This window comes from Morone saxatilis, unplaced genomic scaffold (genome assembly GCF_004916995.1).
Source record: "Morone saxatilis isolate NCDOM2014 unplaced genomic scaffold, NCSU_SB_2.0 Contig17, whole genome shotgun sequence".
NCBI classification, from domain to species: domain Eukaryota; kingdom Metazoa; phylum Chordata; class Actinopteri; family Moronidae; genus Morone; species Morone saxatilis.
Genome location: NW_023339729.1, coordinates 10,922,908 through 10,943,068, shown reverse-complemented (window position 1 = coordinate 10,943,068; position 20,161 = coordinate 10,922,908). Strand labels below are relative to the sequence as shown.

At 38.7% G+C, this 20,161-nt stretch overlaps 2 protein-coding genes across 3 annotated transcripts in view; one reads left to right on the top strand and one right to left on the bottom strand.

Moving 5' to 3' along the window:
• Positions 1-9,359, top strand: part of LOC118327185 (cytoplasmic phosphatidylinositol transfer protein 1-like) — a 76,867-nt gene extending 67,508 nt beyond the window's left edge. Inside the window, exons 6-10 of one of the 2 annotated variants that reach the window (XM_035660454.1) lie at positions 2,130-2,225; positions 2,826-2,981; positions 3,401-3,464; positions 4,952-5,097; positions 5,474-5,616. In XM_035660454.1, coding sequence (XP_035516347.1) covers positions 2,130-2,225; positions 2,826-2,981; positions 3,401-3,464; positions 4,952-5,097; positions 5,474-5,479 — 468 coding nt within the window. In that variant the 3' untranslated portion in view covers positions 5,480-5,616. Of the gene's footprint in view, positions 1-2,129; positions 2,226-2,825; positions 2,982-3,400; positions 3,465-4,951; positions 5,098-5,473 lie in introns of both variants that reach the window. The other variant, XM_035660453.1, reaches the window with a different exon arrangement.
• Positions 9,360-9,701: 342 nt separating this feature from the next.
• Positions 9,702-20,161, bottom strand: part of LOC118327354 (von Willebrand factor A domain-containing protein 7-like) — a 10,968-nt gene continuing 508 nt past the window's right edge. Inside the window, exons 2-17 of the mRNA XM_035660674.1 lie at positions 19,824-20,031; positions 18,469-18,554; positions 18,275-18,368; positions 17,903-18,031; positions 17,400-17,586; positions 16,852-17,021; positions 16,612-16,724; positions 16,257-16,373; positions 15,612-15,800; positions 15,319-15,454; positions 14,256-14,408; positions 14,076-14,168; positions 13,843-13,952; positions 13,258-13,422; positions 11,140-11,436; positions 9,702-10,402 (exon numbers count right to left, since the gene is read on the bottom strand). Coding sequence (XP_035516567.1) covers positions 9,965-10,402; positions 11,140-11,436; positions 13,258-13,422; positions 13,843-13,952; positions 14,076-14,168; positions 14,256-14,408; positions 15,319-15,454; positions 15,612-15,800; positions 16,257-16,373; positions 16,612-16,724; positions 16,852-17,021; positions 17,400-17,586; positions 17,903-18,031; positions 18,275-18,368; positions 18,469-18,554; positions 19,824-20,031 — 2,685 coding nt within the window. The 3' untranslated portion in view covers positions 9,702-9,964. The remainder of the gene's footprint in view (positions 10,403-11,139; positions 11,437-13,257; positions 13,423-13,842; positions 13,953-14,075; positions 14,169-14,255; positions 14,409-15,318; positions 15,455-15,611; positions 15,801-16,256; positions 16,374-16,611; positions 16,725-16,851; positions 17,022-17,399; positions 17,587-17,902; positions 18,032-18,274; positions 18,369-18,468; positions 18,555-19,823; positions 20,032-20,161) is intronic.

Here is a 20,161-nt window from a genome sequence, read left to right as displayed (position 1 = left end):
CACACACACACACACATTAAGCTTTAACATGTGTCCTCAGGCTCATGTTGCTCTTGTAATCTCTCCAAGGACCCCTGAACTACACAGCAGGCAGAATGAGAAAACACATCTGTTTCTCTCCTTTTTTTGCCACATTCTACTTTTTCCAACCACTGGCACCATTTACTACTACACTCTTCTTTTTTTATATATTGCTCACATTTGATAGCATATGGCTGGTCAGTTTCTGATGAAACGGATGCATGGCATCACAGCGGTCTACATCTACATATCTTCAACTTTCAGATCCCAACAAGCACGGTCGTATCCAAGCCCTCCTGCATTCCTCCTATTGAACAGAAAATGTATCTATCCAAATTATAAAATAATAAATAAATGAAAATTGGCAGTGCCCTAATTTTAACATGAATATTATTAATATTATATTATTTCAGAAAATATTCTCTGCCTCATTTAATTTAGTTAATGACTGTCTCTTATACATTCCATGGATGTTTTGTGTGTATTGTCTCTTTTGAGCATAATGAAGTACAGTCCAATCCAATATTTTATGTAGTCCGTAATTACTGTCAGCCTTCAGAGGATCTTGCTGCAGAGCATTAATGGACAAATACCCTGCATTGTGCTGAAATTTAGTGTAGTGCATTAACATATTCTGGCATGTAACTATGGTTAGAGTGAAGGTGAATGTCAATGTTTCTTTTTGGGTCTTGTCATTCTGGCATTTTCAAAATAACACTGAATGGCCTTTAAGGGTGCTACATTTACAAGTCAGAACAAGGTGACGTGTTACTGATTGGCACTGGGAAATACTGTTCAATCATTAATGGGGAGCCAATGTGTTGTTTTCTCTTTGTCTAACTTGTTGTGTCCTTCTCTTTTTTCTCTGTATTGCCACATTCATTGGAAAGTTCAATTTGACTTTATTTGTATCGCCTTTCCTCCCTGTCATTCCTGCCTCCTCTCCCCCTTTCCTCCCTCTTTCTCCTTGCCCCATCTCTTTTTTGTTGTTTACCTCCTCCATTTCTCCTCTCATCTACCTCTGCCTTGCTCCCTCTCTCTTTATACCAGTCTCCATTCCTGTTACTTGGCCGTGCTCATGCATGCTGACATGTCACCCTTATCGTGCCAGCAGTGCTCATTCACACTGTAAATGACAGAATGCACCCTTGTGGGGGAGGAGAAAAGAAGGGAAAGGGAGTGAGAAAGAGAGAGGATTACACAGGAGATGTATGTATCAGATCACATGTATCACATTCCAAAATATGGGATGGCATGACTCACTGATATTGTGATATAAAATTATCTTTATTGTGATAGAGGATTTTATCCACATTGCCCACTCCTTATAGTATGATTTAAAAGATTTAAAATGATTCAATAAAATCTCTTGTTATTTTAATATTCCAGAAGCCTGCCTTTAGTTAAATTAAAGATACGTAATCCCTTAAATGAATCCTATGGCCTCTAACCTCACTTTAAATAAACACACACACACACAGACTTTCCCTTGTGGCTGTATGGCAGGTACTGTAGTGAGAGCTCTGTTCAAGGATTCACATGTGACATGTGCACTAGTATATAGATAGACTGCACGACGTCTATGGATGGATTGATAAATTAATAAATAAATTAGAGTTAATGTAAAAGTATATACATTCACACTTGATTAATTAAAGTAGTAAGTTCCACTTAATCAGCAGCTTTAGAACTAATGAAGAATGATAATAAGAATAATAAGAAGCTAAGAAGGGAATAAAAAGGCTGCACTCACTTTTTGTACAATCAGCTGTCTTAACATATGACACAGTAATTGCAATGTGTCACTTGGCACAATAAGATATTGAAGATGTGGGTATAGATCGCCACCTAATGGTTGCGTAAGTACAATATGTTTCTAGAGTTAAACTGAGTGATGAGGGGACAAAGTGACAAGATACACAGTCAAGTTAACAGTATGAATATTGCCCAACCTTTGGGTCAGGCAGAAAGGCAGATTTGCCAGCAACATATCTGATGATGTAACATTGAAAAGACACATTTCTGAAGTGGATTTTTTATTTATTTCTGAAGGCCTGTCAGGCTGAGGATGCAGTGAGCGCTGGCAAAACGATTTGTTCTGTTTTCAGATCTTTGACACTGAGCTGAAAGAACAGGAGAGAGAGGTGTGTTTCATCGACATCGCCTACGATGAGATCCCCGAGCGCTACTATAAAGAGTCTGAGGTGAGCATGTGTAGGTGTGAGTGTGTAGATGCTCATGCTTCTGGGAGTTAACACCATCGGAGGGATTTATGTGTAGTGTTGAATCTGGAAATGCAGTAGTAAAACAATGTGATTTAGATAAACTGTATGATTTCAGTTCCTGTCATGTCATGGTCTCTTACTGGTTTTCTGTGTCTAAACTGTTTTATATCCAATATTTTCTTTTATCCCTATGGGGATTTTCACAGGGAAGACAATAACATACTTGATAATATTATTATTATTTGATACATTTGTTACTGAAGGCCAAACACTTGCTCTAATGCAAACTACAAACTCAAGTTCTGCACTTCTGAGTCTGTGAAGTGTGAAAACTGGTAATTGTCTTCAGAGCGGTTTGAAAACAGATTGCCTCAGCTTTAATGAGCCTGGATAGAAATTCTCCAAGGAGCAGAGGGGTTAATGCGAATGGTATTTAATACTGTCATTCTGTCATGCATCTAATTTCAGTCTGTCCCTTATGTCTCTTCACTGAGGTGCAGAAACAACGATGCCTGAAGGTTTGGGTTAATTATTGTAATATTAAACGTGTGTGTGTGTGTTCCCCCCCCCCCATTGCAGGACTTGCGATATTTCAAGTCAGAGAAGACGTCACGGGGGATTCTTCAGGAGGGCTGGAGGGACACCCAGGATCCCATCATGTGCTCATACAAACTGGTCACTGTCAAGTTCGAGGTGTGGGGTCTGCAGACCCGTGTGGAGCAGTTCGTACACAAGGTGAGAGGTCGCCCATGGGATGAATGCGAGATCATTTTTCTGTTGATTGCAGCTGTGCATTGTCTGTGCTGCTCTGAATGTGTCAAATAATAGTTTTTTATTTCTTGTTTAATGGAAAAAGACAATTTGTCAATAATAATAAAACATATTACCAAGTTGCATTCACAATCTGTCACAATGCGTGACGAGTTCCACATTTGGGTCATCTTCACATCTTCTTTCACGTCACGTCACAGTTAATTTCATGTTAATAAATAGTGTGCCTCTCTTTGCTGTTATTCTGAGTAGTTGGTTAAAGTACTTTACATGACAGTACAGCCTGAATCTCGAATATTTCGCTTTTAAACATAATAACATTGAATGAAAAGAAGATGTTGCGTGAGTAAGTATTTTCTGACCATCAGTGTATTGTGTTATAGGTGGTTCGGGATGTGCTGCTGCTGGGACACAGACAGGCATTTGCCTGGGTCGATGAGTGGATTGGTAGGTCTATTAGCCATTTTTCTGTCTACACACTCCAGCTAATTCAAAGCCGCACACCAAGTTATAATGCATGCATTGGCTACACCATAGCATTTACCTTTCTTATGTAAATAAGAACATTTTTATTCTATTCATAGATGAAAGCCATCCCTTCTCAGTGTTGTGTATAGTGAATAATTGCTTTTGTGAACCATCAAGAACATACATAATAATTAGTAAATAAGACCTTTATATTTTCCATATATGTGTTTGTATTTACAGCCCTTTTTGAAGTGTTATGTTACTATGACTGATTATTCTTTGAAATGTTGTATGTCTTAGCTACTTTGATTTTATAAATTACTATGTGATTATAATTTTTTTTTACCAGTCTATGCATGAAAAATCACTCCACCTGCATCTAACCCTGTCACTGCCAGTCCTGCTCATTTTCCTACAGCATGGATTCTCCCTTTTGGTATCACCACTAACACACAAATGACAAACACTGTACTGTCATGTGCAGAGATGGCCAGTGTTTGTTTCACGATGCTTGATAAAAATAACTCTCAAACCACATTCATTCATGTTTCATGTTAGAGAAATTCATATATATAAGTTAATTTAGAGTCATAGTACTTGTATAAGTGTTAAGTGTAATACTGTTACATTTTATCTATTTGACATTTTTATGTTTAAACCAAATATAAAATAGAACAAGAAAAAATAAAAGCCTATTTATGCTCACCAAAACTGCGTACATGGATAAACCTTCCAACAAATTGGCTGCAATCACCTGAAGGAATAATTGGACATTTACATCAGGGAAGAATGATGCACTTACTGAAACATGAAAGCTGCCTCTGTCTGTTTCTCTGAGAGTCTGGCTGCACAAGAGGCAGCCCTGTTAGCAGCCATAAGTGGCTGCAACACATTTACTCACTATCAGCTGTTGAGCTTTTTCCATAGCTGCAGGGCATAAAGATAACAAGCCCATTATCTTTGCCATTAAACATAATCTTCTCCTATCCCTTCTATAACCTCTACCTTTTTTTTAACCACAACTCCCTATAACTTGGATGCTTGAAATACTCCCTAAATCTTTTCACATGTTGAATGATTTTGTCTGGAGAATAAGTGAAACCTTCCAGGTGTTGCTTTCTTGCTCTCCAATGATCCAACCTCTTCTTCAGGTGTGGATTTTTCATGCTTTTACCTGGTCTTGAAACATCCTTGACCTCATACTTCCTTTCCTCCCTTCTTCCTGGTGTGGCTCGGATTTGTCTAGCTGTCTCCTCTAAACTCTTTGGGTCATGGGAAGCTAGCACTTTCACCTATAAAGCTTTTAACTATAAAAAGCTGTAATCATTAAAAACGCTACACTCACCCATGGAATGCAGCTTTGCCACTTAACCCTCTCCTTCCCCATCTGTCCGTCAACTGGAGTGCCCTTTATAGAGGACTTACCAACATTTCGACCTTGGTTCCACCCCTCCCCCTTCTTCCAGATATGACTTTGGATGATGTGCGGGATTACGAGAGACAAATGCATGAGAAAACCAACATTAAAGTCGTAAATTGCCATGAGCAGCAAGAACATTCCACAACAAACCCATCTTCACTGGATGACATAGAGATCCATGACAAAGCAAGCGTATGTGTCTTTTTCATTGATTCTTTACTCCATTGCCGTTCCTCTGTCTCATATTTGAACCATTGGTGTCTGTGAAAGAATGTTGTCGCAGCTGCATATAACTGTCCACATACATCAACTCATTCTGTCCTACATTGAGTTAAACAATGCATACACAAACTCTTGAATATATATAATGAATATGATAATTCAAGTCTGCCAAAACTCCCCAAAGGTTTGAAAAGCTATCTAGAAAATATAAGGCAACACAAATGAACACTAGAAACATCTTGGTTATTAAACAACAATATGAGCTGATTAAAAAGAAATAAAAATGCCTTTAATATCTACTTTGCCTGTTCTTCCTCTCATTGGTCTTGATCTTTTTCTAATCCAGACATGACAATGGATGAGGTGAGAGAGTTTGAGCGCGCCATCCAGGAGGCCACCAACCAGAAGATTGGGATATTTCCCCCATCGATCTCAATCAGTGAGACGCCCCTGTCCTCCTGTGCCCTCACTGGCCCTGCCAGCGCCCCCTCCACCCCCATGTGCACTGATGCGCCTGAGTCCCTCTCTGTCCCCAAGGACCGACCCCGTAAAAAGTCTGCTCCAGAAACCTTGACCCTTCCCGACCCTGCTCCAAGTGCCGTCCCCCAAGGCTCTAACCAGAGCCCACTACCCATTTCAAACCACGTCCAGTCATCTACACCGCCCTCCTCCAACTCTGATCTTGCTGAGATGGATGAGCAGTAGAGGGACCTTGGGATGTCTTCCCCCACGCCTTGCTTTACTTATACCCCCAACCCCATTGTCTTAGTAGCCCAATGAGACTAGCCTAACCTCCAACACCAGTGCCCAGATGTTCTCTAGCCATATCCCACGATTTGCCATAATCCTGGACACACAACAATCACTCTAGAAGTCTTCATCAGTGTCACTAATACCATCCAATCAGCTGTAGGCTCAGCCACCCTGATGTCACTGACTTCCTCTTCTTGTGAGTCTAGCCAGCCACATGTCTCATCTATTATAACAACCACCTGTGATGTCTAATCAAAACAAAGAGCATCAGTAATTATTTTTGTTGAGCGGCAGTTTCTTATGTTATATGAATAAATTAAGTTTCCTTAGTTATGTTTTCTTCAATCAGATGAGCTGATTGCTTTCAAGCTGTTGAACTATGAAGTAGTTGCCTTAGCACCACAGAGTCAGTGGTGACAATGTGCGCAAATGAATGAATGATGAATATTATAATTTCTCAGCCTGTAAAATGGCTGTATGTATTAAATTAGGAATGAAATCAATGACACAAACTAGAGTAGCACATTAGACATAATATGTTATACAAACACCAGAAAGACAGCCAAGTACCCTCATAATAGAACTGCTTAGCAACTGTTTCCTGAGCCATCCAAACTGGCCTGCGGATCAGATTGCACCCATCCTTTCCATCCCAAACTCCAATTATACAACAGATGCAAGATTAGTACAATCATAGAGAGTTTACACCTCAGGTCTCCCTGACTCTACCTGGCTCACACTCCAAAGGCAGGGATATTACTATTCCTTTCTCTCCCTGCTTATTGCCAAACAGCCACATTTTATACCTCCAAAGACATTACAATACAGCAACTATTGTATGTACTATACCAGTCTACTTAACCCTTGGAATGTTTACACATCAGAAACCTTGGAGGATTTGCATATTAGCAGTAACATTGTAGGTTAAGCTGTTGTTATATCTGCACTTGCTGTTTTAGCATGACAGTTTAATGACTCTAAAATTGAATTTGTTTGAAGTTTATTACTGCATATATCTTACTCAAGTTGACAGAGAGGTCAGTACAAAAAAAAAACTAAGTAAAATGTTGCCTGAAACTAATGCTGGACATCCCATGTGACATAAACGTGATCCAATTTTATCAAATCAACTCATCACTTTAATGTCATATGTAGGAACAAGGCCATTTTGGGGAGTTCTTAAGCATTGACTGATCTTTGTGCACAGTGGAGGTAATGAAAACTCAAAGCTTGATTTGAGGAGAAGGGCACGTGCATCAAGCTGACTTGAGTATGTGCTTTGTTAGCTGCAGAGAATTTCCAGAAGCGCTTACACCTTTGCTTAGGCAGTGCTGGTTGGTAATACTGAGCCAGTGCTTTGGTGGGCATGGAAAATGATTTTGAAATAGGAACATCCTTTGCAGTGAGCCATCATTTCTGCTGGGCTTGTACTGCAAGTTACCATCTAAAACCCTAAAGGAGAAACAAAAACATGAGGACAGCAAGTGATTCTTTGAACCCCCTTTTTTCATACAATATTATTCAAAGAGGGTTTTATATGCTGCATGGAATGTTCACAACATATATACATATTATGTGAAGTATATATGTATATAGTGTAAATGAATGGATTGGTACAGTGTATTTGGTGATGCAACTGTATGAAAAAAAGCGAATGCCAGCTTTGGAAGCTCTGTACTATTTGTGCATAATAGAAAAAGCAGATATCGAGTGAAATGTAAGCATGCCCAGAGAATATAGGCCTACAAGCTCTTTCAAATCAGTGCCTCTGCATGCAACTATTGTATCATCGCTTACATGCGTGTGTAAACCAGAATCTGTTATATTTCATCTATAGAAACACAAAATTGAATTACATTTTTTTGTTGCCTGTTTTCTATTTCAAATGTTACATTTAACCAAGAACAGTTAAATGTAAACTACAACATAGTCAGATCAAATCAATCATATCAAACTACACCATCAGACTCAAGTGACAGGGCTAACTTGTTTTCATATTTTTTATTTATTATTAGTACTCTTTTGTTCCCCTATTCATACCAATTACTTCTAACTTTACAGCGCAAATGCATTTTGCACTTTCCAGTCTTTGACACCTTATTCGACAATGAAGAAATTTGTTACATTAGAGTCTTGTTGGGTTTGTTGGACCAAAGTCCTAAAATACAGCATAGTGACTTCGAAGATAGCAGGTTCGAAGAGAGTCCTCAGTGGTCTTGCCATAAAATACTGTTAATATTATGTACAGTTTCTCACTTACTTTTGTTAAAACACAAAACAACTGTAGCTATTTATCTGTAACTGTAGCTTTTGCCTTTTTCTTTTTGAGGATAAAAATGTTATATACCAGTTATTGGCCCTCCGTATTGATCTATTATGTATAGATTATACATTCTTACAACTCTGGTATTGACTATCTCTCTTGTCAGGAACACAGAGATCCAGGGATATGTTTGATCTGCCACCGGCTATTAAAAATAATGCAAAATATCCAGTTGTGTAACATAAAGCTCTGCTCTGTTTAAAAGAGTAACATATTAGGTATTGTAAATACTGTTATCAATGACTAATATAGTAGGTTTCTTACATTAAATCTGTTCCAGGTTGCATTACTGATGTGACATTAATGTGCTCAAACATTTCAAATGGTCAGAGAAGGATATTCTTTAGTGTTTGTGTGGTAAGAATGACATCTTCACAGACATGAATTAAAGGTTTGTTTTTAAAGTAATGTGTATCTATAAAGTCATTGTCATCTATTGAAGATACTGAATTCAGTTAAGTTTACTCTTCTCAATGGAGTATCAAGATTCTTTATTGTAGTGGTGCACTTTTGACTCTCCAGTTGCTTTTGGTGACCCTGCAGGGCAAAATTATTTGTACAAGTTGTAAAACAAAATGAAGCTTTTCTTTTTAGTGGGGTGGCTGCTTTGACGTTTAATTGCGATGTTAATTCAGAGGTGATGGGCTCTTCTGTTGTTTCTTTTTTTGTAGTAAACCTGCTGTACTTTGATTTTGTGGTTGCTGTATTGTTTGAAGGAAAAGAAGAAATTGTTTATCATTATTTTTTTGGAGCAAGGACCAAGCTTTTCACTCCTCCTCCCCTCCTATTGATGCAGTTTGCATTCTGCCAGGATGTTGTGCTGTCTCCTGATAACTGGGACCTGTCTCACCAACCAGGATCAATGGGTTAGCTGTAGAACAGCACTGAGGGAGGCCAGGAACACCTTTGTGTACTTCACTCTGTTGGAGATCAGGTGTGCTTTGGGCTTATCCAGCTTTCTATTAATCCTGCTGTGTGAAACAGGCCCCAGAAGTGCCATTGGTGTTCGGCTGCTGGAAGTTGCTCTTAGTTCTTCCACTTTAACTATTATTGTATTTGTTATATTTTTACTGCTCTTTAAAGTTAATTTGGTTCTTTGTTGTAATTATTGTTTTACTTTTTCTGAAACAGAATAAACTTTACTAGCTATTGCAAACTTGTTGTTATTCATTCAGTGCATATTTCATTATGTATGTTTTGTCCATGAAAACCATACTATGCAGCTCGCAAGTTGGTATCTGAGGCCTGGTGAACCATTCAAATTTGGACTTAAGTAAAGGTTAAAAGATTAGCAGAAACATGTACTTAAAGGACCAGTGTGTAGGATTTAGTGACATCTAGTGGTATGACTGCAGATAGCAACCCCTTTGTAGTTGTTGAAATACTCTCGGAAACAAAAGAAATTACAAACTTTAATTTAAGTAGACAACACAGGTGAAAAGAAAGTCGATGCACTTACAGTTATGGAAAAAATATTGGTTATTGATTTGTAAGAGATTTGATTGAGGATTTTTCCACCAAATTCAATAAATTTGTTTTCTTAAAGCCAGAATCTAGCATCCATTTGAGGCATTTCTACATGAGCTTACTACCTTAATTATGTCTCAAACAAGAAATCAAGAGGTACACAAGGTTTCACTTTTCCTTTTTCATATAAGTAATGGTAATTAAACTCAAACCCACTAGATGAAAAAGAAAGAAGATTTTTCTCAAAGGACACTTGATGCATGTGGTACCATTTACAGTGTCCACTTTTCTCTTTTACTTCCAAAGGAGAGAAACCACAACACAGATCCAGAGACAGTGTGACAGGGTCAAAGTGTGCCCTCCAGTGGATGTTGTCATAACTACAACTGCAGTTGTAGTTGTAGGGGCAGGTGTGGTAAGAATTCTAGCCTGTCCTACACATGTCCCCACATTTCCCACTCTGTCCACAGCAGCCAGCTCTACATTCTGTGAACAGCAGGAGGCGCTGTAGGTAGCCACTGTAATGTTCTCGCCCCCGGCTCCAGCCACTGTGCTGGTATTGAGGGTACCGTTCCCTTGGCGGAGGGTAATGCTCTCAATGCCGGTTCCATTGATGCCATCGGTGAGATTAGTGATAAACTCCCACTGGGAGGAAGCACAGAGCGATGAAGAGACGGGACAGATACCGGATATATTGACAACCTTGCACACTGGACCTGCCAAATCTGTCACCTGGAGAGAGAGGAGATTAAGAGTGTGGTCTCATACAAAGAACAGAAACAAGACCTGGCTAGAAGCAGTTATTAGTAGTATTTTAATACTACTATAATCCTTATAACAAACTTTGATAAAGTAGTGTGCAGTATATTTATTAAAAACAGCTGTAATGTGGTCAAATCAAAGAAAAAAAAGTGAAGTAAAAGGTTTTTGTAATTCCAAGGAGGAGATTTACCACTGATGTGAGACAGAGGCTAAAGCATCTCTCATTGGTTCTCTTATTTTTTGTACTCAGTATACCTTGTATATGACCATTATTATTAATGATTTGGAAAGGATGTATTAATGTAATGTCACAAATACTGCCTCACTCAAAATCCTTTTATCCCTAAAGCCAAGTCTACTGCTGACACTAGCCTTAATCCTGATTCTGGATGACCAATCCAGACATTTCAGTCACTGAGTGGCTCATAAAATGAGCTATGAAACAAACATTGGCTTATCAAAAGATACTTTTCTTTGCCATCATGTTTCTGTAACTTTTCACCTTCCTGATATTGTTTGTTATTTTCCCACCACAAATGTTGCTAGGAAAATTGAGTTTTAATTTTCAACATTTTTCCTGTTACAAGGTTTATATTCTCAATTACTGGATTTAATTAGAGATGTAGCAATGCAGAACAGACTTTTTTTTTTAAACCAAAACCCTCTTTACTTCATCCCTCATCCAGCTAAATATTTTTTTGTCTTACCTTGGCAACCACAGAAAACCGGAGGACAGCGTAGTTGATGTCAGTGGCAGCATTTTCTGCCTCAATGGTTACAGTCACATCTGTTCCTGATGCAGCACTGGCCGGGGCCGTTAAGGTTATGGTGCCATTGGCTGTACCTCCACTTCCCACCGCTATGTTGACAGTGCTGGGTGAAGTGGTGGAATAACTCCGGTCGTTGTTGACTCGCACTGTCAATGTTCCAGTTTCGTCTGAGAATATTGTGAAAGGGATGGAGATGGTGGAACCTGGTTCTATGTTGATGCTGTTGGCTTGGGCCTGGAAAAGTGGAGGGAGACGCTTAAAAGCTGCAGTAAAACTGGAGTGATATGACACGATCTTCTTGACTTGGTCAATAATCTTTCTGCTGAATTTTGAATTAATTGCAGTTGTGAGACTAAATGGGAGTTTAAACAGGTGAAAAAGGAGTTACACTAGTCTAGACGTGATAATATAAAGGATGTATGAGCAATGTATAAACACTAATTCTGTTGAGTGGCCATGATCTTAAAATGTTGGACCAGATTGTAAGACTCTTTAGCTGTGGGATTTAAAGTGTCATCAATATTTAAATTAAAGTTCACAACTGAAGTACTGTCTCAAGGGTAAAATTAACTTAAATTAACAAACAACACTCTCAAGCCACCCAAGTTTTAGTTGATTGGATGATCGATCAACTAAAACAACTAGCCTTAGAATATATAGAAAACTTTATTTAAAGGTTTGTTTTAAAGTAATCTTGCAATTCTGATCCGAAACTGGGAAAAATACCTACCTTTTACCACCAATATCTCCTATTGGAAACAGATATGCAAGAAAAAATGTTTTCAATGTCCTCAAATACTAAACTACAACTCATTCAGCATAAAATCCTGAACAGAATACACTATGCTCAACAGAAAATGTTCAGAATGGGATTAACAGACAACAATATTTGCACACACTGCACACTGCACACCACGAATGACTACTTTCATGCCACCTGGCTTGGCCCACCAATTCAACTGTTACTCAAAAATGATCCTCCATTTTGGGTCTCCAAACTCTCTTAGTTGAACCGCCACTCAGCAATGAACAGCCAACTTAGATTGCCTTAACAATCGCCAAGAAAACCATTCTGCTTAACTGGAAAAACAGACAGACAACCTTTCAACATCCCAGAGGCTTCAGTTACTGTGCGAACACATATAAATATAAGGACTTAAAGCAGTAACAAAAAACCAAGCTGAGCAATTTAACAGTCATTGGGCCCCATTAACTTCACCACACAGTTCTGTAGACCTTCCTGTATAAATATGCAGTAGACTCACAGTCCCGACTGATGATGATGGTGGGGGGGACCTGACCTGCTAGCAGGCCAGCAACCTCCCACGGGTCTGGGGGCAGCCTAAAGTAGGACAGCAGCAAGGACAGTTAGGAGGGAGGAGGGGGAAAAAACAAACAAACAAACAAACAAACAAAAAACAGCTGCCCTAAATCTGCCATGGCGCTTTTTGTCCCCGGGGCATGGCATGGCTGTGCATGTAGATGCTGCAGCCAGTAGCTCCTTCAGACCTGCTACATTTTTGTTGTATGTGTTTTTATATTGTCATATTGTATAGGCTATCACTTCTCCTCCTGTGAATCCATGTTTATGTAGAAAGCTTTCAATTGCATTATTATTGATTAATTCTTGTGTGTGAAAACCATTTAGTAAAATCAAGAACAGCGGAAGGGAGAAGTTCCGTAAATTCCAGCATGGAGGATCACAATTATACGAATATGCTTTGCCTGGGCAGCAGTTATGTATAAATCTGGCACTATTAGCACTGTAATCTGCATATATGCATAGCAACAGGCCTTAAGGGGTTGGGGCTTAAAGAATGGAACAGCAAAACAGGTCACGCCTGTGTTGTAACTATTGTTATATTTCTGATCGACCTCAATCTAAAAATGTCCCATTATTAGGGGTGATTACTGATAAGTGTTGAACAATTCAACTGGGAATCTGTGGTTGTTTTTATTGGTGGGCATTTGACAGTTGTCATTAACTTTACTAATGTTCAAGCAAAGTGAAGATCTGCTTCGCTGAGACAGAAAACGGAAGTTGGTTGTGCTCACAGAAACAGAGAGTCTGGAGGTCTTGATCTGCGTGGAGGCCTGTCTCTGGAAGCTGCTCGGTGTTGACCTGGAGGTGGAGCTGCTGTCCTCACCTTTAAGGTAAACCACAAAATCACCTCCTGGGACTCCACTGAATCTTACCAGGAAGTTCCCCCCTCCCAGAGACTGTGGAGGACAGAAAAAATGACTCGTTACTCATCCCACATTCTCCAATAAATCAATAACCCTAGCCAGAGAGGCTAGAGTGTGACTAATGTTATTCATATTTAATCATTGCCACCTATTTGCTTTTCATACAATATTGTAAAATGTGTTTCTCCTGCAGGTCTACCTAGTGATTTAGAAAAAAAAAACAGGTAAATTTTTAATGTCATTGCATCTATAAATCACGCAAAGTTTCAGTTAATTTGCTGCATTCCACACAGCTAGTGGTTCCCATTTATTTTAATATTAAAATCAACAAGAGAGGTAATAATTTAATCTTTCTTTCTTTCTTTCTTTCAGTACAGTATACACACTTAAACACTAAAACATACAAAACCATGTACAGTCTTTTCAGTTTCACAAGTGCAATGTGTGACATGCCTGCAATGATCCGTTGATCTCTGTTGACCCTGAGCTTTCCAACAGAGTGACCTCTGTGACTGTTGCCGTGTCACTTCCTGTCAGTGTGACCAAAAGGGTGACATTACCACCTGAAAGTTGTGGCAAGAGAAAAAAGGAAAATAAGTGCAACTGTAAACATGACAACATTAAACATATACTTACTTATGAAACATTACATAATGTTTTAGAAGTAACGATGAAAATGGTCAGACCTGTAGTAGGACGTCCGTCCTTAAGACTGAAGCCACCCTGACCTCCCTCATGAGCTTCCACAAGGTTGTAGACGAAGTTCAGTGAACTTTGACCTGATGTACACACACAAACAGAAAAGAAATCAGTAAAGATTTCTAAAACATCTCATCTTCTCACTTTGAATTCATCAAACTACTGACCTGTGACTTTAACAGAGTAGGGATTATTAGAATCAACATAAATTTCCCATAGTCCTGTTTGATTCCCAGTGTTGAGGCTTAACCGGCGTAGGTTTCCCACCGTGGTGAAAGATGCCAGAGGACCACTGGGCTGACTTGAACTCTGAGATTCACCTGGAAGAGGGGGAACCATAGTTCATGCTGTAATATTTATTATGTTTAAGGGTCAGCTCACCCAAATTATAATATTAAGAAAAAATCAATTTCCTTTCCTACATTTTAGTGGTTTTTAGCCAACTAAGTTTGTTATGTTATCTGTACAGATTTTTAAAATAACTGTCCTGCCCCATCCAGTTTAGATTTATATAGTCTTGCGATACCAGACATCGGAGGTCTACCAGTCGTCTGAGGATTTGCAAAAGAGTTGCTTGAATGAAACAATACTATCACCCTATTCTCCACCCCAACGGAACTGTAGATATAGCAAATCGCTTTGTAACACGGAAAGAACTTTTAAAAATATTGTTTTTCCTTTTTTAAAACTACCTGTTTGTTTCCACCCAGTTCAGAGTCCTCTGTGTCTATTGAAGAGTTCTGACACTTGCTTGTGAGTCTAGGATTTATATAACAGACACTGATGCGTAATTTGCCCCGCTCCTGAGTCATTAATCTTGTTGTTCCAGGCATTTTAAAAATTGTCAAATTATAAGTGGGTCTTTTTTACCAGTGGGTTATCACAATATTCATAATTTATTATCTATTAATACTAATATTATCACATTATTTAGTTGCTAGATAATACCAGGATTTTTCGACAGTTTCAAACTACTAAAATAGGTAATTTTACAATGCTGTAACAGAGGAATTTGGAATTTATTAAATTGCTATACAACAAAAACCTAAAGGCAATACTGTTTTGCCAGAAAAAACAAATGTAAAGGTGTTTATGACAGTTGATGGATGAAATAAAAAGGAAATGAAAAACATCACTTCTAAAAAGCTAAAAAGTAAACTGATACTGAAACAGGGAGGAGATGCAAGTGTGAAACACCAGCAGTAAAAACAATCCCACGTGTGTCTGGACCTGTAGAGCTGATGAGTCTGAAGGTAAGGAGTGAGGTTCCTGTGATGTAAATGATCATGTTGCTTAATGACGCATCAACAACAAAATGAAAATGATCAGGCCTTCCAGGATTCATCACTGCCTGGAAAACTGTCACCTGGAGGATAAATGAACAGTAATGGCTGTGAGAGTCAATCAATGTGGCAGGGCGTTATCTGTGTAAAAGAGTTTGTGCTAAAACACAGTAATACATAATTTGCAAATGTGTTATACCATCTTCAGTCAGCTCTTCATTTTCTTGTTCAGTGTCTTACCACAGCGCTGGCTGATGAATCCTTTATAACAGCCGTAACCAAAGAGAGGTCTGACTTGGTGACCTCAATGGCCAGACCCCCAGAAGCTTGGGCTAGATCATGGTACAGCTGGGCGGTTGATAGGCTACGTGATGCACGACTGCTGCGACGCCGTCGTCTTAAAAAGACGTTTGTCAACATGAAAGTGACCTAAAAGTATAAGGATAGATGAAATGATATACAGCCTATACAGTGCAATAATAAGTTGTCAAATTAATTATACTATTGACAAACAAAGCAAAAACTGGGTTCACATTCAGAATAACATATTTTCTATCTAGTACTGTTACTAATACTGTTGCCAGTGTACCACTCATTGTATTAATTCTAAGTTTATATGAAGTTTATATAGATTCTGGACTTGCTAATGTTAATTAATTCAAGTGTTTTTAGAACAATCTATTGAGCACTGCAGATGTTGGTCTGGATGTTCTGCAGCATTTTTTCAGAAGCTAAGTGGTCAAATAGTCATCTTGTCTTCCGAATAATTGTGTTTCAGTTGTTGCCAGCATGTGTTTACATAAACTGACACTTTACTGTTTCTTTATGGGCTGCCTTAATGTCTGAAGTGGTAATTGTAAAAACTTGACTCATACACAGAGTTACCTTAGACTTGGTGCTCTCTATGAGGGCAGTGACGGTGCTTTTCAGATTGAAATCTTTCGCCGTAGCGTCAGTGAAGACGAAGATCTCAGAGGAGGGCGGAGCTGACGTCAGTGCAAGCTTTCAGTCACATACAAGACAGGACAAACTGTTATTGATTTGGTCTGTTGGACTGAAAAACCTGATAAGCAATAATTCTGTTATTCTTCATGGAGTCATATGGTGACAACACATCATCTTGGTGTTTTTGTTTTAGACAACTCTGTAGTCTGAATTAATGACTCCAAGAAAACAACTTAAATACTAAACATAGTTGTTACTTACTCATTCAAACACAACCACACCATAACACACAGACCTGCAGTCCAGACAAACACATCTCTGGGTAGTCCCCTCCTCCACTTGCAGTGAGCTTGTTGATGCTGTCTTTGAAGATGTCTGCATTGGTTGTCCTTATCACAGGTCCGAAATCTAGATAGCAGATAAAGTGGTAGATAAAGAGCATGCAGTTTTCCCTTTTTTACTTTCACTGTAAAATTAACCATATCTTATTTGGTAGCTGCCATAGGGAACATATGTAAAATTCTAAGTTACCTACCCGGGTCATTAAAGGGTACCAATATGTAGGCGGAGGGCTCCTGCTGGGTTCCCCTTTTACTGTCAATGATGTCAAAGGAAACTCTCTTAGCCTCAGCTATGTCATCGCTCATACTGCCTGTGGTATCGATGACAAAACACAGCACAGAGGACTGGGAGAGGCCCATAAATCTATGGGAACACAAGAGAGCCAAACATAATTAGACTACTGTTATTATTTGGATTATTCTGCTAGGAGCACCACTGTCAATGAACAGTGATAACTGACTGAAGGCAAAGTGTGCTAGCACGACAAGGTAAATCTCACCTTTTTGGCATAGTTGGTACATATTATAACATGGAATTTGTTTGGGGGGAACCATATTACAGTTGAAATTAGTGAAGAGATTTATCAACATGTAAATCCAGGCTTCCAGAGCTCTGGATACTGTTGAATGGCCAAATCAGTAGATAGAATGCTCTTAATCTTGACTTTAAATTGGTGTTAAAGCGCCTCTGTGCATCCAATGTATGGGCACCCAAAATGGCTCAGGTGAAGATGGGCCATACCGCAGGAAGTTCTTGTCTCCAACAGCTACTCTGATGTCCTCCAGTAGCTCTATAGTGGCATCCACTGCCAGCTTAGCTGCACTGCTGTGAAGTAAGCCATGAATTGACTCAACTGTATCCTTATTGATGCCCCCCACTGGGTCCTTTTTGCTTGTCAGATCAGATGATCCACCGTGGCTACATTTACCTTCGAGCAGAAATAGAGCAGCAGAGAGTTTTTTAGGTGGGAGAACACATCTTTTGATTGCAATAGTAAAAGTCCAAAGCTCATTTGTATGTATTCCTTTGAGGGGCTTTAAATGAACCTGACTACTTCTAGCCTACTTCAGTTAAATTGTGGTTTAGTTTTAACTTTCTAGTAGACATTTTGTCATTGATAAACTGTTAAATATTGTAGGCTACTTAGGTTATAGCAGCTAGTCAGCTAACTAACCACTGAAGAAACCTTTAAACAAAAGACTCACCATGGCATGAGTTTGCATACTAAACACAGTTTAAGTTACCTGCAGGCTTTGCTGGAGAGAAGGTGTTGAAGTACCCGGAAGTGAGAACCTCCTTCCGCAGCACTTCAGTAAGAATATTAAAATAACAAATATCTTCTGTGCAGCTAATACAGGTAGGAGTATCTGGGCCTGGAGCAATTTAAGACAGAAGTTAATATAAATAAATAAAATAAAAACAGTAACATACAATACAACGAACATCTATAATACAGCAATGCAACTTGAGATAGGATATCATAACATATTTGAAGGGTTTGGATTCAGAACAGTTGTTTTCTTAATGTCCTGATGCTAATCCATGTGCCTTCTTACTCTGTCGACCAAATTGTTGCTGTTTAAACTATAAACTCCAACCAGACAGCAGAATCCTACCTGCCAAGTTCTCCAGAGGTTGGTCTGATCTGATCAGAGTGCTATAAGGAGTGAATTTATCCAGCTCCACCCAGTTGCTGTGGCTGTAGAAGTCCTTAAAATACAGAATATGTAGAATTATTTGCAAAACCATTATTACCTCTTTCCTCCAAAATGTTACCACCAACAAATAGAAATAAATAAATAAGAATAACCTGTAGGGTATGACAAACTTGTCCAAGAGTCTGCCTCCCTGCATCAAAGTTCTCCAGCTTCACATTAGCTTTCACAGAAGACATACCTGAACAGAAGAAAACATAGTAAGTGTGCTTAATTTCTCTTTTTATTTTTGTGTCTCTTATTTCCCTTATTTAATTTCTATTTATATGGGTTTTTATTGGCATTTAGGGCCAAAAGCCAGTTAAAGTGTAAGACACAGTTTTAACCATAGACTATTGGATGTACTGATGATGTATCCTAATGACTTTGGTGATCCCAGATATTCCTTTGGTGTCAATATGAAGTTGTCAACTGTTGGATATTTGGTTACCCCTTTATTTTAGAGCTGGAAATGGCAAATTACTTGATAATTCGATTCCCTTTGTTCAGTTCAATTCAAAGATGTGTAGTTCACTTTTCTTTTTTGCATCACCGTTCAAATGCACATTATTTACTAGATAAACACATTCAGTCTGTTGCTAGTCCACATTGTGGTTTTCATTGTATTTTAATATGGAATATTGTATATTAATGAGGAAGTCATGTACTCTGAATCACAGCTGAACTGGTAACAGTGTCACCAATGTTGGGCAGTGATGCATTATTAGTAATAGTATTACAGTAAGTAAGTAATAGAGTAATATTATTATTCTCCCCAGTAACGAGTAGTGTAACAAACTACTAATAACATTTCAATAATACTATTACAGTTACCCCCCCAAAAAATAACTAGTTACAACCTTTGTTGTCACCCCCCTTCTAATTTGCAATCCAATCACATCCCCAAATCCACAAAATAACTAGCACTGCACAGGAAACTCTGCAGGATCTTTACAACTGTTACACAAAAAAGCACAATCTATTGTGTCGGATTGTTCCCATCCTTTACAATGTTTTCACTTTCTGCTATGGGCCCTCCTTACGCCCACAGCTAAAACCAATAGATTCATATACCTCTGCCATCTTGCTCCTAAACTCTAGGAGGAAGTTAGTTATTGATGATGCATGAAGCATGATGTTTTGGTTTTTTTTAAATCTTTTTGAGTGAGTATTTTTACTGTGTATTCATGTTTCTTGGTCTTAGTGTTGTATTTATATGCCCTGTGTTTTAAGTGTGCTAAGTATACGCATCCAACTGCTGCAAAACCAATTGCTCCAATGGGGACAACTTAAGTTATTCACTGATATTTCATTTTGGGGTATTTGCTTGAGTGATGCTGTTGTTCTTCTTGGGAGCAATCTCTAACAAATTGATCGATATGGAAAATAGGATTCAATCAGTAAATGGGCTTCAGATTGTGTTTTGTTTTGTGTCATGGACGAGTTATAGGGACACAACAGTGTACAGCACCTTCTGTGATGATTTTTCGTCCTTCCTGGAAGGTCTCATCATGAAAATGGTACTCCACTACCAGTTTCAATGAGGAATCCACCTTTGCATTGCTGTAGCAGATATCATCAATGGCAGATTGGAACATGTCGGTGGACAGGGCAAATGTGGAGGTGGGTGTGGAAAAACAGGCCCTTTGAACCTTGCTAACTGACAAGTTGTCATCAATCTGGAGACAAACAAATGCCAAATAATGGACAACATAATGGGAAATTATTATTATTATTATTATTAATAAAATAAAAATCATTCCTGCCTGTGGTCATTAAACTATACAACGCCTCCCTTGGAGAGTCAGT